General features: G+C 36.8%; 1 protein-coding gene across 1 annotated transcript in view; it reads left to right on the forward strand.

The window, feature by feature from the left end:
• gad3 (glutamate decarboxylase 3) overlaps nt 1-21,890 on the forward strand; it is a 34,855-nt gene extending 12,965 nt beyond the window's left edge. The window contains exons 3-15 of the mRNA XM_022679137.2: nt 134-376; nt 1,385-1,475; nt 1,650-1,762; nt 3,856-3,971; nt 4,190-4,269; nt 4,377-4,431; nt 5,961-6,077; nt 6,802-6,866; nt 9,240-9,318; nt 9,442-9,591; nt 13,792-13,899; nt 16,849-16,938; nt 17,875-21,890. Of these exons, the coding sequence (XP_022534858.2) occupies nt 134-376; nt 1,385-1,475; nt 1,650-1,762; nt 3,856-3,971; nt 4,190-4,269; nt 4,377-4,431; nt 5,961-6,077; nt 6,802-6,866; nt 9,240-9,318; nt 9,442-9,591; nt 13,792-13,899; nt 16,849-16,938; nt 17,875-18,048 (1,481 nt within the window). The 3' untranslated portion in view covers nt 18,049-21,890. The remainder of the gene's footprint in view (nt 1-133; nt 377-1,384; nt 1,476-1,649; nt 1,763-3,855; nt 3,972-4,189; nt 4,270-4,376; nt 4,432-5,960; nt 6,078-6,801; nt 6,867-9,239; nt 9,319-9,441; nt 9,592-13,791; nt 13,900-16,848; nt 16,939-17,874) is intronic.
• The last annotated feature ends 372 nt before the right edge of the window (nt 21,891-22,262 follow it).

A 22,262-nucleotide genomic window follows, 5' to 3' on the forward strand; every position in this document is an offset into this window, starting at 1 on the left:
CTATGCCTTCCAGAAGCAAACACAGGGATGCATAGCACAAATATTCCTGCTTGAGCAGACTATTAACCATAATAAATGGAATTTGATTGATTGTTGATAAACCTCCCTGTGCTATTCTGTTCTTTCCACTTAGATCTCCTTCCTGCAGAGAATGGAAAGGAGGTGACTAAACACTTCTTGCAGGAGATACTAAATATTCTCCTTTCATACATCAATAAGTCTCTGAACCGCAACTCCAAAGTGTTGGACTTCCACCACCCCCACCAGCTGAAAGAAGGTCTCGAGGGCTTCAGCCTGGAGCTCCCAGATCAGCCAGACAACCTAGAGCAGCTGTTGGTGGACTGCCGGGACACTCTGAAATACGGAGTCAAAACAGGTTAGCTTAATAGATTTTAGGGCTTTTTTGTTTGGTCTGGTCTGAGAATAATTTATTGAGTTTGTAAACTTTAAGCTTTTATTGTTTTTACAAAAAATTGTTTGAGAAAGTTCTATCTGTTGATTGATCAGATATTTCTGGGGCAAGAGCAAGAAAGAAACACAAAAAGAAGGTCTTGTTGGTCAGTGTAAGTCAGTGTTTAGCGGTTTAATTTTCTGACTGTATCAAGCTAAATTCGAAATGAAGAAAAAAATGGGTTTTCATCCAATTTTTCAATTATCGAGTTTTTCATTTCCGCCTTTCGCAAACAGAATTTCAAGAAAAATGAAAAGTTGAATCTTCTTTCAATTTTCAGATTTGTCCATTTTTGTATTTTGTAACACAAATCTGATGGTATCCAACTTGCAAAATGCAAAATTTAAAAAAAAAAAATTTGAGAAAATATTCATTTTTCCTTAAATTCTGATTGTGAGAGGCAGAGATGAAAATTAAATGTCTGAAAATTAAATTGATGAATGTAACACTGACCCTTGTTTTCTTGTAATGTTTGAAGGTGAACCAGATGCTCATATAAAATGTTAAAAAAGGAAAAGGCTATAGGGAGCAGCTATAATGCTAGATGCTTTCCAATCCAAGCCAGAAGTCAAACAAAAAGAACCAAACAATCAGGCAAACCAAGAAACAAGCAGAAATTAAACATGGATAAAGCTAAACAGGAGAAATGATAGTTATGCAACAGATACAGTTGGCAATACTTGGCAAAGAGAAAAACTGAACTGAGCTGAGGAGCTGATGGAGGCAGAGGTAGAAGTTGTAAACCTGTCAGTTTTAGCAATTGAATTTAAAATAATCTGATGCTCACTTAATACTATCTGGTGCTCACTTAATAATATTTTTTTTTTGGTTCAACAAGAAGAAAAAACAACAACAATTCTTCAACTTTTGTTAAGTCAAGCTTGGCACAATCATATTGTCTCCTGTCCTGAACGTATTGTGTTGAACCCTCAGGTCACCCTCGCTTCTTCAACCAGCTGTCGACTGGACTGGACATCGTAGGACTAGCTGGGGAATGGGTCACATCAACGGCCAATACAAACATGTCAGTGCACACTCTGTGAAGAAGCTTCCCTAAGGGCCTAATTTAGTAGATGTTTTGTCTTTCAATTAGACAAAATCATTAAAACGAATCAATTTTATCTGACAAAAAGGCATATAGTAGCAGTATCTGTAGGCGACATCAGTTCCTTTAACAAATCGTGTGATTGCATGGCAGGTTCACCTACGAGATAGCGCCTGTGTTCATCCTCATGGAAGACATCATCCTCAAGAAAATGCATTCCTTTGTTGGCTGGTCTGAGAAGGAGGGAGATGGGATCTTCTGTCCTGGTAATATAGTGTACTCCTTACATCTATACGTATGCCTCGCTCTTACTTCAAATGTAGTTGGAGTAAATAACAAGACATTTTGACTCAAATATGATTATTCTGCTTGGTAACACTTTACTTGGATGGTCCATTTGATGGCCTCTTTGATGCTCAACTGACTTTCAACTAACATTCAACTACATGTCTATTAAATGCAAATGAACTAAAATGTGAAAGTAATTGATTCTCTATTGAATATAACCCTACATTCAACTCTAATCCAAACGCTTATCTTAATATTTTAGGATTGGGTTTAGGGTTAGATTTTAAGCTTAGGTTAAGGTTAGGGTAAGGGTTACGTGTAGGATTAGATTTTATGGTTGATTAAGGGTTAAGGTTAGGGTAAGGGTTAGGTGTAGGGTTAGATTTTAGGGTTGATTAAGGGTTAAGGTTGGGGTTAGGTGTAGGGTTAGATTTTATGGTTGATTAAGGGTTAAGGTTAAGGTTAAGTGTATGGTTAGGTTCTATTTTGAATCATTTACATTCAACATAAGGTTAAGTTAAATTTAATGGACATTCAATTCAGTGTTAGTTGAATGTTAGTTGAGCATCAACATGGCCATAAAATGGACCATCCAAGTAAAGTGTTACCTTTTGCTTTGCACTGGAGCTTCAAGACTAATGCAGCTAAAATGTGAAAGCCAAACCAGGCTAACCATACTGAAATAAAATGTTAAAACACTTTGTAAATGCAATTTGTACGCAAACAAAGGGACTCCAATTACACACTCCAAAATGTACTCTAAGTAATTAAGGTTTTTTTTTTTTTTTTTTTTTGCAGTTATGTCTCAGACAGATACCTAAATAAAAAAACTGTCTGATTAGATTTTTGGGGCCCTATTGAATGCATCTGTAAAGACATACTGTCAACTGTGCACCCCACAGCTAATTTAGGGTCTGCCAGTGTGGCATCGCTATCATAACCACGGGAAAAGGAAATACTTTTGCCACATGTGTGTGTGGATAATGCTCATCCACACACGACAAGTGGGTTCACCAGACCAGCTTCACCAGCTTCGATAACATAAACATATAAGTGAATAACTTATGTATAACGGTAGTTAAATGTGCTGCAGGATACCCTATAGAACCTGTATGCCTGTAGCCTTTTTTGTGTTATTTATTTATCATATTTTTTGTACTACAAGGTGCACCATCAATAAATTTATATTTTCTGGTCTATTTTCATACATAAGGTGCACCGGGTTATAAGGCGTATTATGCAACACTAGTAAGGAAAAGGGGTGTCACCATGTTTTCCTTCTAATTCAGCAGGTCTCACCTGGGTGACGAGTCGTGTAAAACTAAACTAAGTTAAGTAAACAATCTGTACAAACTGTAATAAAAAAAAAACATTTTCTTTAAAGTTAAACAAGCGCTGGATGTCAATCTACACAGATTTCTCTTCTGAAAAATGTTTATTTACAGTTAGCTTAGATTTCTAGATTTCCACTAATGCTGGGTGCAGCAATATTATCGTTAGCAGCTGACCACTTTAGCATTAGCCACGGTTAGTGCCTAATGCCGCCCAACAGTGCTACACTTAGGAACCCTGGGTGTTTTGGTAAGCCAGGGTGATATTAGCTAGTGGTTTGTCCTGAGTAGCTTGTTTTAACATGGTAAACACACAGACCACAGCCTGATATACTCAACTCTGTTTGGTTAGCAGCTAATGCTAATGCTGCTCTAGAAATGCTAGCCAGGGTTAGCAGCAGGTTACAGCCCGATAATACTTACCTATGACCGCGAAAGTGCTAGCACTTAGCGCGTTTAGCGGCTAATGCTAATGCTGCTCCAGCAGTGCTAGCCAGGGTAAGCAGCAGACTACAGGCCAATAATACTCACTAGCACTGTGCTACTGTGCTAGATACAATAACTTCTGCACATACTAGCATTTTTCTGTTGTTTCTGTTAGCTTTTCTGTTAGCTTTGTAGCTCCAGCACAAAAATAAAAAGCAAGACACTGAACGTATCTTCTTTAACTGACTGCATTTAGGGTAAATATAAGTGTGATAAGTGAAATTCTATAAATCCTGACTGTTTTATCTCTTTAGGAGGCACCATGTCCAATCTTTATAGCATTCTGCTGGCCAGATATCATTTCTTCCCCGAGGTGAAAACTGCAGGGATGCGCGCCCTGCCTCCTCTCGCCCTCTTCACCTCTGCACATGTGAGCTCAGCCCCCCTCGCTCTCACTCTCATACAATTATCTTTCCCTGCTCAACCTCAAATGGGGCACATTATGTGTCCGTGCCTTTTATTCAAATATTAGCCTACATTATTCAGCCGCTCTGATGTGAATGGTGGTGGAGCGTCAGTGGCTTTATTAGTATTTCCTGGCCAAATTACACTTTTGATGTCTGTCCCCTATTCCAATTACTCCTCTAGAGTCATTATTCTATCAAGAAGTCAGCCGCTGTGCTGGGGATTGGCTCTGAAAATGTTATTGTGGTGAAGTGTGATGAAAGGTAAGAATGAAGACTGTAATTTTCTGCTCTTCGGGGTTATGTCGGTTGCATGTATGCTAACGTCTTGTGTGCTAACGTCTTGTGTTCTGATGTTGGTTTTTTATAAGAGGCAAAATGATTCCTGAAGAACTGGAGTCCAGTATCCGAAGAGCAGAGACAAAGGTACGTATTAGAATAATAATAAGAATAGAAGAATACTTTTTCATACATGCACAGTGTTAATTCAACAGTTTTAGTGTTGAATTAATATTATGAGTGTTACATTTTAACTAGTTCTGGCAACCAGGGCTGGGTATAGTTTTAAATTTATGCCTATACCTAAACAATACTTTTTGCTGTACCCTTTACTAAACTGGAACCAAAAAATTCAAAAAGGGATAATTGTTCTCACACAACATATTTATTTAAAAGCCCATTTTTTTAATCCATTTTTGGATCTTGTTGGAAAAAATAAATAAATATAAGCCATTTTGTTTGTGGCACTTTTTAAACAATGAAAACAACATGTCACACTGGCCAGATAAATTATTGCATGGAGCACTATCATCATTCCAGAGAACACAGTTCTATCACTGCTCCACAGGTCAGTGCTAGAGTGGGTCTTTATACCTCACTAGTTCATATAATTTTGCTTCAAATAGACTTATTCTATTGGTAGAAATAAAAAAAAAAACATTTTTAGCACATCTGTGTCAGCAATGGGTGCAACTTACAGTAGCTGAATGCATTAAAGGTGTCCTTCTGTTAAAATCTACTTTTTCTTGTTCTTTGTGAAACACAATAGGTCTCTCTGAGTTGTATTTGGATGCTACACATGAAACTCTTCCTCAACCTCCATTGTCTGCAGTGTCTAGTAAAAGAAAATATTCAGAAAAACAAGTCGATCAGAAAAAAGCACCCATGTCTATGTCAACCCATGAATTAGTATTCATGGCCACGCCCACTTTGGCTCGTGACCACCAACAGACAGAGCTGAAGCCACTCAGCAAAGCCGTCTCGTCAGATAGGAGCTATCAGCACTAAAAACATTAATTCCTGTGTTATTTGTGCAAATATCACATCAGTGTTTTATGCTTTGCTCAGAGCTAAAAACAAATGGTTCGAATTTGTCTATGAAACAACACCAGGGAACAATTAAGATGGTAGGATTTTGTGTAAAACAGTTCTGTTTACACTTGTTAAAAGTCAAAATCCTCCCCAGGGTGGATTTTTACTTTTTGGACCTGGACTACCCACCTCTGCATAAAACTATAAGATTTACATAGGATCTCCAGTGGATTTGGCATTACACATGTTGTAAAGTAACATATAACATTGACTGTTATTAGTGTAAAAATGGCTTTATTTTAAAACATTAATAACTGTTGTTCATCTCACTGGTGTTACAGTGCTGTTAGCCAATCAGGGGTCATATGTTTGCATGTATGAATATTCATAAGCAACAGCCAAAATCCTGTCTTTCTTCCCAGCCCACTCTTCCACTGGACTAAAGCAGCGTTATACTGGATTCCCTAAGCACTTTTTTAACAAAATAAAAGTTCACCTTGCATTCATTCATACTAGAGACCACAATTAGATGTTTTAAAATGAATGAAAAAATTATGGAATGAAATAAAAGAGTTTATAATATTATGTTGTAATCAGTATTTAATCATTTCATATTGTTTTTTTTTTTTTTGTTTTGTTCACAGGGTCTGGTTCCATTCTATGTAAACGCCACAGCTGGGACCACTGTGTACGGGGCCTTCGACCCTCTGAATGAAATTGCGGACATCTGTGCCAGATGTGGCCTGTGGATGCATGTGGATGTATGTACTTATTTACTCACTATTTTCCTCCATACATTATGCCACATTGAGTATATTTCAAATATATTTCAAATATCAAGGTTATCAGTACTGTAATGTACAGGGGTTGGACATTAAAACTGAAACACCTGTCATTTTAGTGTGGGAGGTTTCATGGCTAAATTGGAGCAGCCTGGTGGCCAATCTTCATTAATTGCACATTGCCCCAGTAAGAGCAGAGTCTGAAGGTTCAACTAGCAGGGTAAGAGCACAACAAAATATAATGCTATAAAGCTCAAAATATAATGCACACAACATTATGGGTGACATACCAGAGTTCAAAAGAGGACAAATTGTTGGTGCACGTCTTGCTGGCGCATCTGTGACCAAGACAGCAAGTCTTTGTGATGTATCAAGAGCCACGGTATCCAGGGTAATGTCAGCATATCACCAAGAAGGACGAACTACATCCAACAGGATTAACTGTGGACGCTGTAAGAGGAAGCTGTCTAAAAGGGATGTTCGGGTGCTAACCGGGATTGTATCCAAAAAACATAAACCACGGCTGCTCAAATCACGGCAGAATTCAATGTGCACCTCAACTCTCCTGTTTCCACCAGGACTGTCTGTTGGGACAATAAATGATTGTGGTCTAAAACCAGGTGTTTCAGTTTCACTGTCCAACACCTGTACATGTGTAATGTCTGTAAATGTAGATTTAACATAGGCTTAAATTCTCTTAAAGGCAGCCTGGGGAGGAAGCCTGCTCCTGTCCAGGAGGCACCGCATGAAACTGCAGGGCATTGACAGGTGAGGGAACTCCACTGGGAAATCAATAGTAATATTTAGTGGCTGGTGTGCATATCAATGAAGGAGTTAAACCAAATCAATAACCAGGTCAATAATTAGATCCAGAGTGCAGAATGAAGACCAGAGCTGTTCATGCTCTCTAACATGATTTATAAACCTGTAGAATATTAAGAATGATGTCCTAATGACGTTAATCAACAGAATGCCCAAAATCTCTGTTGCTCTGTTTTTTTCAGTAATTGAAGCTCACTTAATTAATGCAGTATTAATTAAATCTCTTCATGCACTACATTTAATTTATGGTTTGCTTAATTAGTTCTTTACAATTAAGTAAGTCTGTCACAAAGTGCTATCCTTTTAATCTTTATCTGTCTTTGCAAATTAACTCTTTGTTATCCCAAAAACAATTGCAATAAGCAATATAATTACTGCAGTTATCTTATTATTTAAGTAGCCATGTAAAAAGCATACTATAGTTTTATTATAGATCAGAGTAAGGTCTAGAAATCAAATTAAGAAATCTAATAAATAGAGCTGGATTTTAGCTCAGTAATAGTGTTACTCAGAGCATGTATAATCTTAGCCGGAGTATTCCACGATTTCGCAGTTTGTGCATAAGTGAAAACAGACCCTGGAACTAAAAAAGAAGTGAGCAGTGTTTAACGCAACACGGTTGATATAACGACAAAACACTTTCTAATAAAAAAAAAAAAAAGATTTTTGTACATATAGTGGCTTAAAGCTACAGCATGAATTTTAGCGGATGAAATTTGGTTGCAAAGCAAAAATCCTATTTAGACTTACCAAAGTGCATGTAACCGCATTTATCAGATTACTGACCTTTTTTGCAGACAATCTGCAGTGTAAACGCACTTTTAATCTCATTTTAAGACTTTAAGATTTTATGCCACTAACGCACTGATAATATAATGCGTAATAATGCATTTACAAATTACATTTATTAAAAAGCAATTAACTTTAAATGAGTGTTAAATATTTAGACATTGGAACAATACAAATTGTATACAAAAATGGCTATAAAGATATAATAGATACATCTAAATATAACCACTGTTTTTAGCCAACTTTCTATACCAGCTGAAAATTTGAATTTGTCTGCGCTCAACTATTTTGAGTTAGGTGAACATTTGTGGTAATTTTATACTGTATATCCAAATGGGATCTTTGAGTTAAATCCACTTAAAATAATTAAGTTAAGTCTGTTTCTTATTGGCAACTTCTTTTCTATTTGCTTCTGCACTGTAAACCCACAATTAGTTTAACTCAAACAAATTAAATTTGTTTTATGTAAAATTGGATATTTCCTAACATCACTCAACTATTATAAATTAGATGAACATTTGTGGAAACATATACATTCAAACTGAGACCTGAGGACAAACTATTTGCATTTTGGATGTGTCCTCCAGTTTCTGACACTCACCATCAGTATGTAGTCATTCCCCGGGACTGCTTTTGGTAAACTTGTAGATCGTAAATCATGATTTACTGTCTGGCCTAAAATTCACATTTTCCAGGCTTACAGTGTGACTGTTTTATAGAATTAATATGTAAGTACAATGGCAACCGAAGAGAAGTAAGAAGAAATCAACACATTTATTTATTTGGAAGTGAATTTTTTTTTGTTGCAAATTACTTGGTACAACAAAAATAAGGAAGTTAAATCAACTTTCCTTTTAGTTTTAATAACTTGATGTTTTAATTTATGCTAACTCAAGATTTCATTCCCTATTACTTAAAAAAAAAAGCAAACTGGTGGCCTAAAAAAAGTAAAAAAAAAAAAAAAAAAGAAAGAAAAAAAGATTAAACTCAACTTATCCGGTCTTACAGTATAACAAAAATTAAAAAGTTAAATCAGCTTTTCCCTTTAGTTGTATAATAACTTGATGTTCTACGTTATGCTATCTCCAGACATTGACGCTCACTGTCAGTGTGTAGTCATTCCCCTCAGTATAAAACTAATAAAAATATTACTTATAAATATACAAATGAATTGCATTCAATTAACGACAACATTCGAAGTAGAATTAGAATTATTAAATCAACTTGCAGTTTAGGAGTATTAACTTAATTTTTTAGATTTAATTAACTTTCATTTTCAGTAAACATTACTTATCCTTACATTATTTAAGTAAATTCAGCTTATTCAGGTTTACACCCTAGTAAGTGAGCTGGTCTCATAAAGTAATGAGTTACTACAGCTGTACAATAGCTAATATTGAGGTCAGCAAAAAATATTGAGGTTATGTCCATATATTATATGTTATACGTCGATAACGTAATTATTGTGACAGGCCTACTACTAAGAAATTCCATTATTCAGAATATCACTCCTCTATATTCCTCCCACAGGGCCTCATCCATCACCTGGAACCCCCACAAGATGATGGGCGTACCACTGCAGTGTTCAGCCATACTGGTGCGAAAGAAGGTTGGTTATATCACAGATACTCAAAATGTGCATCACGAAAAGCCACCTATACGGATCATAACCTTTACCCAGCTGTGTATATATGTTTCCCTGTGTGTGTGTGTGTGTGTGTGCTGCTGTCAGGGTCTGCTGCAGGAGTGCAATCAGCTGTGTGCCGAGTATCTTTTCCAGCCTGATAAGCACTACGACGTGTCCTATGACACCGGAGACAAGAGCATCCAGTGCGGGAGACATGTGGACGTCTTCAAGCTGTGGCTCATGTGGAAGGCCAAGGTTTCATCTTCAGCGTTTTGTCATATAAGTTTTTTTTTGCTTGTTTCCCAACAGTGGTGCTTGAAAATTTGTGAACCCTTTAGAATTTTCTATATTTCTGCATTAATATGACCTAAAACATCATCAGGTTTTCATACAACTCATAAAGGTAGATAAGGAGAACCCATTGAAAAAAAAAAAAAAATGAAACACAAATATTATACTTGGTTATTTATTTTCTTGAAGAAAATGATCCAATATAACATATTTGCGCGTGAAAAGAGCATGTAATCATCCAGGATTAGCTGTTAGTTTGAAGGTGAAATTAGAGCCAGGTGCTTTTTTGGCAATCAACACACGTTTGTGGAAGTGCATCCTGTCACAGATCAAATTTAGATGTCTGAGGACCTTAGAAAAAAAAGAGTTGTTGGTGCTCATCAAAACCATCTCTAAAGTGGTTGACTAACAAAGATTGCTGCAAGATTGAAGCATGTAATAGTCAACAAGGTGAAGGTGGGTCATGCAGCAAGACAATGACCCTAAGCACACAAGTCATTCTATCAAAGAATGGTTCAAGAAGAATAAAGTTTTGGACCATGTTTTGGAAGAGCCTGACCTTTTTCCAATCAAAATGTTGTGGAAGGACCTGAAGTGAGGGTTCTCAAACTTTCAGGCACCACTGTATGGACAAAAGTATTGGAACACTTTCTTGTTCATTGTTTTTTTTCCTTAAATGAAGGGTATTAACAAGATTGTATCCTGCTTTTGGAGTAACTGTCTCTGAGAAAAAGCCAATGTTCTGCAAAAAAGAACATTTATTGCTGCTTGTCTGCAGTTTGCTAAGAGTTTACATGGACAAGCCAGCAAGCTATTGGAAGAATGTTTTATGGATAAAGAAACTTTTGGAGAAAGAACTCTATAACTCTGCATTTCGGCATAAGAACCTTATGCCATTTGAGAAACATGGTGGTGGTAGTATCAAAGTTTGTGCCTGTTTGCTGCATCTGGGCCAGGAAGGCTTGCTTTCACTTTTGGAACGATGAATTCTGAAGTGTGTCTGAGAATTCTAAAGGAAAATGTCGGGACATATGTCCATGAAATAAACCTCAAGAGAAGGTGGGTCCTGCAGCAAGACAACGACCCTAAGCACACAAGTCGTTCTACCAGTTTTGGACCATGTTTTGGAAGAGCCTGACCTTAGTCCAATCAAAATGTTGTGGAAGGACCTGAAGTGAGTGTTCTCAAACTTTCAGGCACCACTGTATATGGACAAAAGTATTGGAACACTTACTTGTTCATTGTTTTTTTTTTTTCTTTAAATCAAGGGTATTATGAAGATTGTTTCTTGCTTTTGGAGTTTTGGAGTTAGAGTAATTGTCACAATTCAGGGAAAACGCTCTAAATGTGTCTCTACTAGATTTTTAGATACTTTAGGAGCACCACCATTCCTCATAGCACAGTTCTTCTTTCACAGTTCTGCTCCACATCCCAATGCTGAGGTGCTTTATAGTACTTTAGCCTAGCACATACCTGCCATTTGGCATGGTGCCAATAGGTTTATCTTCATCATGTTTGTTTGCTCCAGAGAGTCCTATACTATTGGCAATACTTCTCAACATGAACTAGACACAGTCTTTAGAAATGGTATCTTATTTTATTCCCACTTCACACAATTAATCCAAACACTCATTAGGACTCCTATCATTTAGGACAGGCGCATGCCTCCTCTGATACAAGTCAGCCATTTTTCTCTTTTTTAACTGCCTCCAGTGAAACATCACCGGGCAGCCAACATCACCTACTTTTTTTGTGTACTAGGTATGTCCTCCAGACACTGTCAGTGTGTAGTCATTCCCTTTAATACCTTAGTTAAATGTAATATAAAACAAATGAATAACATTGGGCATAACATATAAAGTAGAATTTTGTAAAATATTTTTCACACTATAAGGTGCTTCAAGATTATAATAAACGTTTTTTGTTTTTTGTTTTGGTCTATTTTCAAACATGAGGCCCATTGGATTATAAGGTGCATAATGTGACACTAGTGAGGAACAGTGGTGCTGCCATGTTTTCCATTTAATTTTGCAGGGCTTGCTGCTGGGTGTCGAGACCTGTAAAGCTAAGCTAAGTTAAGTAAACAAAACTGTAATTCTGTAAAAAAAAACATTTTCTTTTAAAGTCAAACGAGGGCTGGATGTTAATTTACACAGATTTAGCTAGCAGTTCGTCCCACAAAACATGCAGGCTCCAGGCCAATATACACACCTCTGAACAGCAAAAAAGCTAGCACTTTGCTCGCTTAGCATCTAATGCTAATACTGCTGGGGAACTTAACAGAAACTCCTGTGCAACACTGTACTTCAACGAATTGGCTTTACTACTCTTTACATCCTGAATGGAAAAATTCATACATAAGGAGCACCGAATTATAAGGTGCTCTGACAATTTTTGGGAAAATTTAAGGATTTTAAGTGTGCCTTATAGTGCAAAAAATACGGTTATGTATTTTGTTTTTGCATGGGTCTTTCAATTCATTTAGGTCACTGACGTACTCCTTGTCCATCGTTGTGAACTCTTGTTTAACCCTTGTGTTCTGTATACTCGCCATGTCCTAGTGCTCAAAAATGTACCTGAGACATGTATTATATCTTCTTTGTATCTGAGGTTTGCAGAGCTTTTTAAACTGAAGTACATAAAAAAGCTATGCCTAACTTTTCTTTTTCTAATGTTAAGAAAGTGTGTTTAACTCTAGCAAAAGTTATAACATTTCTAGCTGTATTTTTTCTGCTGTTAAACATGGTGATGGGTGATTTTTTTTACCTTTAAAGACAACACAAGTGTTTAATCCTGGAATTGTTGAAGAAGCACTTCTGTTGTGTGTTTTGCTGTAAAACCAAGAACTGCTCGGTCTAGAACTGGAAAGAATGAAGACAAACATATTGGCATTCTGAAGAGAGCTGAAGTACACTCGTTTTCAAGGCCGAGCTGCACTTCTCACACAAAGCTCCTCATCCTGAGGCATTTCACTTTGAAGGACTGCACTGTGAACACCTAACTGCCAACAGCTCTGCTAATGTTATACAATTATGTCTGTTTTACATACAGAAACCTCAAGCTGCTTTGCATGTATAATTTAGAGAATTTCACGACATGCAGTGACAGACCGCTTGCATTAAAATGTGGCAAATGTTCAGGGAAGTATAAACAAACCTAAGAAATACAGGGGTTCTACAATGAAACTGAAACACCTGGTTTTAGACCACAATAATTTATTGTCCCGACAGACTGGTGGAAACAGGAGAGTTGAGGTGCACATTGAATTCTGTCGTGATTTGAGCAGCCGTGGTTTTATGTTTTTTGGATGCAGTCCGGTTAGCACCCGAACATCCCTTTCAGACAGCTTCCTCTTGTGTCCACAGTTAATCCTGTTGGATGTGGTTCATCCTTCTAATTGAACCTTCACACTCTGCTCTTACTGGTGCAATGTGCAATTAATGAAGATTGGCCACCAGGCTGCTCCAATTTATCCATGAAACCTCCCACACTAAAATGACAGGTATTTCAGTGTCATTGTCCAACCCCTGTATATGAATATAGAAAAAACTAAGATTAGAGGAAACGCAGTTTCCCAGTATGTAATACTAGGGATATTGCATATAGGTTAATGATGTGGCAAATAAATAGTAAATAAGTGGTAAAATTGCACATAGTGATGGGGTGGTAAACAGATTATGCTATCTATGGTTAATTTAGATATTGCTCATAGTAGAACAGCACTACAGAAGCTGTATATGTTACATATGTATAAAACATATAACATGCTATTCACACTATTTTCCATCTTATAATACGGTGTGTCTTGTGTATGAATTTTACCAGTCAGGTTGTAAGAAGCTGTAAAGCCACTAAAGCAGTAAAGTTTCTCTAACACCAAGGCTGGAGGAGTATTAGCATTAGCCGCTAACTACAGCGATAGCTCTTTTGCTGTTCAGATCCTGACTTCACTAATATTCTTGTCACTGAATGCAATCAAAACCTCACAGCAATGTGCCAGAATCTAGTAGAAAGCTTTTTTACTGGACAGTAGAGACAGTTACTCCTACAAAAGCAGAATTAACTCTTTTTAATATAAACATGCCCCAACATGTCCCCAGTTGTCTATATAGATAAATGACAAAGTTTTATTATTGACCCACATTTTGATTGATTGCTTTCCAGGGCTCTGAAGGTTTTGAGTCTCAGATCAACCACTGTCTGGAAAACGCAGAGTACCTTTACCACAAGCTGAAGAGCAGAACGGACTTCCAGTTGGTCTTCCAAAGCAAGGTAACAACAAGCAACTAGTTTTTTTTTTTTTATCAGATCACTCAATGTTACATACTGTACACTCATTGAGCCAAAAAAAATGCACCCAAGATCGCTGAAGAATGCAGGTATGTATCAGGCAGATATGTAAATGATTACGTGTGTGGTATAATTAAACACTGGATTTTGCTATGAAAAGGCAAGAAGACAAGTGATTCCCTCGGTGCCCTATAAAGGCTCTCAGAGGCTACTTTTAAGAAGTATACCTCCTGGTGAGAGATCGCTGACTGCTAGACATGCCTCAACGATGCACTCAAACACATATAACATAGTTGACAGACCTTAAGAGGAAGTACATCAATGGGCTAAAATGTCACAATGGTCATTTAAACTAATTTAAATTATCACTGCCAATGAAAAACACTTATCTCCATTTTTGTCAATTTTTGGTTTACTACATAATTTGAACAGACAAACTGTATCTTACACTGTGCCAAAATTTCTTGATGAACAGACCAATATAAACTCTTCAAAATGACCTGGAATAAACTCTTTTTACATTGACTTCCATTGAAAGTTTACAAGGTTTTTTCTCTCTCCTGTAAAGTTGCTGTTTTGGAGATAAGTGGTTTTCTTTGGACAGCGACAGTCTGGAATCGCATCGTCTTTAGTGAGAAACATAGATTCTGTTTGGGATTGAGTGTTTCAAACTTCCCTTTTGCTGTGGAACATGTGATGATCTGGGGAACCATCGCATATGACAGTCTGTCATCCCAAAAAAATTATATGGGGGAGAATAACAGCTCAGAAAAAAGGATATCCTGGACATGTTTTGCCCCTGAAGATCATTGCAGGGCTTCCAACTAGCGAGGTAATGCTCACCAAGAAACAGCAGGGGTTTCCCAAGAATGTTTCCGCCAGATTGCAACACTTGCAAAACCTGGTTGCCAGATTTATCACCAAGCAAGCATTTATATGACCTTATGAGCTAAGATATTAATTTTACTAACCTATGAACGATAAGCATGAGCTACAGTTGGTAAAAATGCTGCTTGATGCCACATGGAACCTGTATGCCTCCATTGCCCAATTCACATATAATTTTCTCCCAAATTGTAATCACTTACATTACATTACATTACATTACATTACATTTGGCAGACGCTTTTGTCCAAAGCGACTTACAATAGTCAAGTACAATGTAAAATAAGTTTAAAGGTAAAACATCTTTGTATAGGGATAAAAGGAGGTCAAAGGGGAATAATAGGATAGAGGAGTGAAGGAGGGGAAGAAGGAAATGAGGTTAGAAGTAGTTAGTGTGTTAGAGGTGTTAGGAGAGTAAGTGCTCTTTGAAGAGCTCTGTCTTCAGGAGTTTCTTAAAGATAGCGAGAGATTCTCCTGATCTGGTAGTGGAAGGTAGTTTGTTCCACCATTGGGGAACTCTGTATGAGAACAGTCTGGATTGCTTTGTGTGAAAGTTTGGCAAAGCGAGGCGACGTTCATTGGAGGAGCGCAGCGGCCGGGAGGTAGCGTAAGCCTTCAGGAGCGAGTGCAGGTAGGAAGGAGCCTGTTCTGTCATCACCTTGTAGGCGATTGTAAGAGCTTTGAATTTTATGCGAGCATCAACTGGTAGCCAATGGAGCTCAATGAGCAGCGGGGTGACATGTGCCCGTTTTGGCTGGTTGAAGACCAGACGTGCTGTTGCGTTCTGGATCATCTGGAGTGGTTTTACTACACAGGCCGAGAGGCCAGTTAGCAGGGCATTGCAGTAGTCGAGGCGTGAGATGACGACCGCTTGCACCAGGAGTTGGGTGGCCTGTTGCGTCAAGAACGGTCTAATTTTTTGGATGTTATTGAGCGCAAAGCGGCAGGACCGAGCAACTGAGGCCACATGGTGCGTGAAGGAGAGCTGGTCATCAACCAGAACACCCAGGTTCCTAGCAACCTTTGTCGGTGAGAGAGAGAGAGAGTCGATACTTATAGAGAAGTTGTGTTGAAAAGATGGTTTTGCTGGTATAACCAGAAGTTCAGTCTTTGAGAGATTTAATTGAAGGTGATGCTCCTTCATCCATGAGGATATGTCAGAGAGACACTGCGATATCCGTGCAGAGATTGAGTGATCTTCAGGTGAGAACGACAGGTATAGCTGGGTGTCATCAGCAAAGCAATGGTAGGAAAATCCGTGTGAGTGGACAACCTGACCAAGAGAGGTGGTGTATATGGAGAAGAGAAGGGGTCCCAGTACCGAACCGAACCTGTATGTACCGACATAGACATCGCTGAAAAGATCAGTTTCTCTGATTTTGCTATTTATAGGTATATGTTTGAGTAAAATCAACATTGTTGTTTTATTCTATAAACAACATGTCTCCCAAATTCCAAAAAAAATTATTGTCATTTTAAGCATTTATTTGCAAAAAATGAGAAATGGCTGAAATAACAAAAAAAGATGCAGAGCTTTCAAACCTCAAATAATGCTAAGAAAACAAGTTTATATTCATATATTTTTAAGAGTTCAGAAATCAATATTTGGTGGAATAATCCTGGTTTTTAATCACAGTTCTCATGTATCTTGGCGTGTTCTCCTCCACCAGTCTTACACACTGCTTTTGGATAACTTTATGCCACTCCTGGTGCAAATATTCAAGCAGTAAATATTCAATTTGGTAAAATCAAAGAAACTAATCATTTTAAGTGGTCTCTTATTTTTATCCAGAGCTGTATCATCATTACATTCACACATATACAGTTTCAATCCATTCTAACAGTTCCTTAATGATGTGTTTTTTTTTTTTTTGAGTGTATATCAAGATTTGTCATCTTTACAATAAAAATATGCACTATAGTTGTCAACTATCTTTGGTTCTTATATAAAATCAGAATTTGAAAACAATTGTTTGATTGATAAGTGTCATTAGCTTAATTTCACCACAAACTGTATACTAACATTCATCTAAAATGTGTCCCCAGCCAGAACACAGTAACGTCTGCTTCTGGCACCTTCCAAGCCATGTGAGGAACATGCCTGCAGGACCGGAGAGAGACAGAGAGCTTCATATGGTGAGGATATGTATTAAATAACAGTACCTGGAACAAAGCAGGAGATTTAGATATGATCCTCCTCCTGTTTGCAAACATTATTACGTTGCAGCAGAAGAGGAGCTCCATCTATGATTGTCTGTGTGTGGATGAGCATTATCCTGCTGAAAAATACCAGTTGGATGCCCTGCCAGAATTTACAATACCAGCACTGGTAGCTAGCTTGACTGAACGACTATGGAGAACGAAAATGATATACGTGTAAATAAATAAATGCACATATAAATGAACAAATAAATAAATACCTGCATAAATAAATGTATAGGCAAATAAATAAATGAATAAATACATGTCATGAAAAAAGTACACACTTAAAATTGTATCAGGAACCTATGTTTATATTTCCATGCATGAGCCGTTATTTCATGCATGTCATTTTATGTCTTTTTTCATTTCATGCATGAACCGTTATTTCATGCATGAACTGTTATTTGGGGCTGTTTCTGCATTTCTGCATTTATTTATTTATTTATTTTCAATTTCTGTAGATTCATGTAAAAATACATGCATCAATAAATATATAAATAAGTGCATTTATTTATTTATACTTATGTATAAATAAGTCATTTTCATCCTCCATAATAGACAGCCTTAAAGGCAGGATGACCACCCAGCTTCTCTCAACGTCTGTTAACTATAGAAAAGGATATATAGATATATATTAAATTCTATATTAAAATATACATTACTTGTTACATTAACATTTCACTGCTCACACTTCATCCAACTAATCAGGGATTTCCAGGGCTTTAGAACCAGATGTGTTAGGATGAGGTGGGATCTCAGTGAGGGGATTTCATATCTCGTGGTGCATGGCTAGATGCCAGAAGCTGTTCATTTATAATTAAAACACATCTGTCTTTTTTGTTGTTGCTGTTGTTGTTGCTGTTGCTTTAGGTGGCTCCAAAAATCAAGGCGAAGATGATGGAGGAAGGAGTGACCATGATTGGCTACCAGCCTCTTCAAGACAAGGTGAATTTCTTCCGCTGCGTTTTTTCCAACCCGGCCACGCAGAGGGAAGATGTGGATTTCCTACTGGACGAAATTGTCCGTCTGGGTCGTGAGGTTTAGGCCCAGAACTATGTGATTATTAAATTGCACTTTCTGTAGACTTCATCGAGACGTCAGTCTCAGGAAATAGGCCGATGTTTCTGGTGTAGCTCAGTGTGAATGCTTTGCTGAGTCTGTAGGTCACACTGCGTTTATTTATTCTGTGGCAGAATTCATTTCCTTGTCTTTATTGATTAGGACAGCATTAAAGTGATGCTTCGGCCAGCGTTGCACATCTCACTATCTGCACAACTTTCCCCAAATAGCTCCAGATTAAGCTAAAAAGTGAGAAAATAGTGCAAATCGTTGGCAAATCGTCATTTTAAGTTTTAGTTTCAGTGATCTAGTAGTAGTAGTTTTATACACAATCCCTAATCATCAAGTTGGAACATCACGGAAAGCGCAAATAAGAATAAGTACAGTATTTTCTTTTTCTTTTTTGATTTATTTGATTTATTTTGATCATTTGATAATTTACATCCATTTAAGGCCTGCAATACATTCCAAGAGCAGCTATTTTGACCAATTCATAGACAAGTGTCATACACTGCAATAAATCATTTTTTTAATGATTTTTATTTCCTCATTTTTACAGTGTGCAGTTGGACCTAAGTCTTATAATTGTATATTTCTAAAAGAATTATGCTTCTTTACATTATATTTTTGTTGAAAATAAGAAATTAATAAACACAATTCCATAAACACAATTGTTGAGATAATTGACGTGCATATTACGTATACTTCACAGTATATTTGATCTTGATATAGTTTATAACACACAGTCATCCTGCATCAGTAAAACATTTATTTCCTTTATTAATGACTGGCATTTACTGTATTTCTGTTCCTTTGGTCACAAAAAACAAACTAAAAGTTGTACGAGATGTAATCTCGCAATATTACGACTTTAATCGCATAATATTACGACTTTATTCTCATAATATAACGACATTATTCTTGTAATATTATAAGTTTAAATTTGTAATAATATGAGATGAAAGTCGTAATATTACAAGATTAAATCTCACGACTTTAATATCATAATATTACGACTTTAATCTCATAATATTACGACTTAATTCTCATAATATAACAACTTTATTCTCGTAGTATTACGACCTTTTTCTTGTAATATTACGACTTTAAACTTGTAATAGTACGACTTTCATCTCATATTATTACAACTTTAAGCTTGTAATATTACAACTTTAATCTCGTAATATTACGTCTTTCACCTCATATTATTAAGACTTAATCTCATAATATTACGACTTTATTTTTGTAATATTACAACTTTATTCTCGAAGTGAACTGTTTTTGTTTATTTATTTTTTGTATGGCCCTAAAACGCTGTCGTACAACTGGTGATTCTAATCATGATTTAATTCAAAAACGGTGTCCATGAAAGGAGTAAAATGGACAGAGAATCTTCAGTTTCTAACAAACAAATGACAAAATTGCTAAAATAATGTTCCCCAAAGAAAGGCTTAACAGAATTTGCATATTTCCCCATCTCCACTGCATAACATCATTAAACTTTCACATTAAACCAGTCATTAAAATGAATTGGGAAGAATTTCTGTGTGTAAAGGGCAAGAGCAAACCACCTAAACTGAACACCTTCAGAAATGTCCCTTAAACCTTTACTGTACAAAACAGAAGCCTTATATAAACCATGTCTAGAAGCGGTATCATCTCTCTAGGGCTTGGAGGCATCTCAGATGAACCTTCACTCAGAGACAGAGACGGCAGCATTAATGCAGAAATGTTAATACAAAACACTTTAGCATTTTCTATACTGTTCCAACTTCATCTGATTTGGGATTGCTCTTTTATATATTATATACTGACTAATGCTTATTCATTATGTTCTATTTTATTGATATTAAGAAACAATCATATATTTAAACATGTATATCATTATTAAACATGTATATCACATCTGTACTGTAAGGGCTGTGACTTCTTTTCTGTACTTGTGTTTATTATTAGATTAATCCATTTAAAAGTCAACTTACAAACTAAATATGTTACCTAATATTACAGTGTACTGATTTCTGTTGTCAGAAAACTTGAACCTGAAATGAAATTATCAGTATAGTGTCTGGATTATATTCATATAACATAACATAAAAAATGTTTGTGTGCCCTTTCCAGTAGCTTTAGGCAAGACCCATGATCTACGATAAAAAATATGGCAAAATGTTTTTAAACTAATTATACTGCAACATAATTTCAGTCATTTCCACTCTCTTACTCACTGTATAGTATAAACCAAATGATTATAAGTAAACTATATGCATATTTTAATACATTTCAAATGTAGCATAGACTGAATAGAATATATAACAGAGCGTTTCTCAGAAAAATGGATTGATTGACTATAAATTCACAAAGGATTTGTGCTTATTTGAGACATAGGGCCCTATTTTAGTTATCTATGGCGCATCAGTCAGTTGCGTATCGTGCAGCTGGATTTAGGGCATGTCGTTGTGTCTTTTGTATTGTAAGAGTGCAAAACAATACGTCGCTTAATTAATCATGGGTGTGTTCTGGGCGCAACATGAAATAAACCAATCAGTGTCCCACTTGCCATTACCTTTAAGAGCCAGATGAGCTCTGACTTTGGCATGTTGGTATCTTGACAGCATGGCCGTTTGTGCGTCTCAGCAGGGAATACTGACCTGCACGTTCAGGGAAGAGCAATGTTATTTAACTCTTTATTCTGTTATTGTTGAGTCGGGTTTATGCTCTGCAGCACCTATAGGAATGGACTCTGATTATTAACAAAAAAAAGACTGTTGACAGGGTGTAAGGTAGCAAAAAGCATCTAGACACACCATAGAACACAGGGTGAATGATAGGGCCCGTATTGTTTGTGGACTGCCTGTAGGAGTTGATTTATAGTCCATTCTTAATTAAAATGAGTCTGTTTTTGGTTTCTCAATTTCTTTATTTTTCTCTAATGTTACATGCAGCCAGAGAGCTCATTATTCCCGCCTTGTGGTAGATTGATCCCGGCTGCAGAGTTGAGTGTGACCTCCCGGCTATCTTACAGGCTAGCTTATTGTTAAGTTTAATAACCCCTTGCTGATTCAGTAAACTGTGTTGCCCACATGATGCATACAATGTGAAAGTGCTCTTATTATGGTATTTTTAGAATAGCGTAGAATAGAACAGCAATGCTAGAAAAAAAATAGCAGATTGGTACTTTATTACTTTATGGTGTTGATCTCCCATCAACACATGTACAGTGGTCCTTTAAGGACATTGTCACATCTGAAACAGTTAGTTTTAGTAAGGACTTCATTATTGCAATTCACCTGTTAGACCTATAATTCTTCTCTTTCCTGCTGAAACTAAGACCTAGTCCTATGTTAAACTAAGCTAAAAGTGCTGTTGCCAGACCTGACTCCTCCTGTACCAGTTTTCTCCAGTTTCTTAGGGCATTTTTCACACCTGTAGTTCGTTTCCATGGTCCGAATCCATCAATGGGTTTGTTTTTTTGGAGCGTTTTCTCCTTTTGTTTAGTTTGGTTTCACACAGACCTAAACCTAAACTCACCAAGATATGCACCAATAAACTACGTGAGCATGTTGTCTCCTCTGATTGGTCAGAGCTGTCTGGCGCGGGAGCAGGAAAGTGAATATAGCGCGATGATTCTGTGTTCCAGCACGTACAGTATATCTGTGCAGTGTGAAGCTGCTTTAACACCGATCGCTAAAAAACACTGAGCTTTTAAACACGCAGTTGCGCAGCTGAGAGCAGTGAACGCTGCACGCACATACTGTTCGTGTAAACAGCATGGAGCAGCAGAGACAGCGTCTGTTTTAACCGGACCAAAAATTGCTGGTGTGAAAACGCATTAATTAATAGTTTTAACGCATTAATCATTAGTAATTATGATGGTGAAAGTGTGAATGTGCTGTGTGTGTTAGTGGGTAAATGCTGCAGTAGTGAGTGCAGTAACACAATCTGTTCCAGCACTACAGCTTAACTACAGACAAAGGCTTTGTAAATTGACATTAAAAAAATAAATAAATAAATAAAGCTCAGTTTGTGCCCATTGCTACTTACCAGATGTTAACCAATTAATTGATTATTAAAAAAATAACCCCCTCTTTTTTAAACTATATATGATTTTTTTTGTACAATATTGAAATTACATTTTTTAAATTTTTTAGTTAATTAAAGGCTCTGGCACTTTTTATGATTTTGTACACTGGAATTGTACC

Source organism: Astyanax mexicanus, chromosome 4 (genome assembly GCF_023375975.1).
Source record: "Astyanax mexicanus isolate ESR-SI-001 chromosome 4, AstMex3_surface, whole genome shotgun sequence".
In the NCBI taxonomy this organism is placed as follows: domain Eukaryota; kingdom Metazoa; phylum Chordata; class Actinopteri; order Characiformes; family Acestrorhamphidae; genus Astyanax; species Astyanax mexicanus.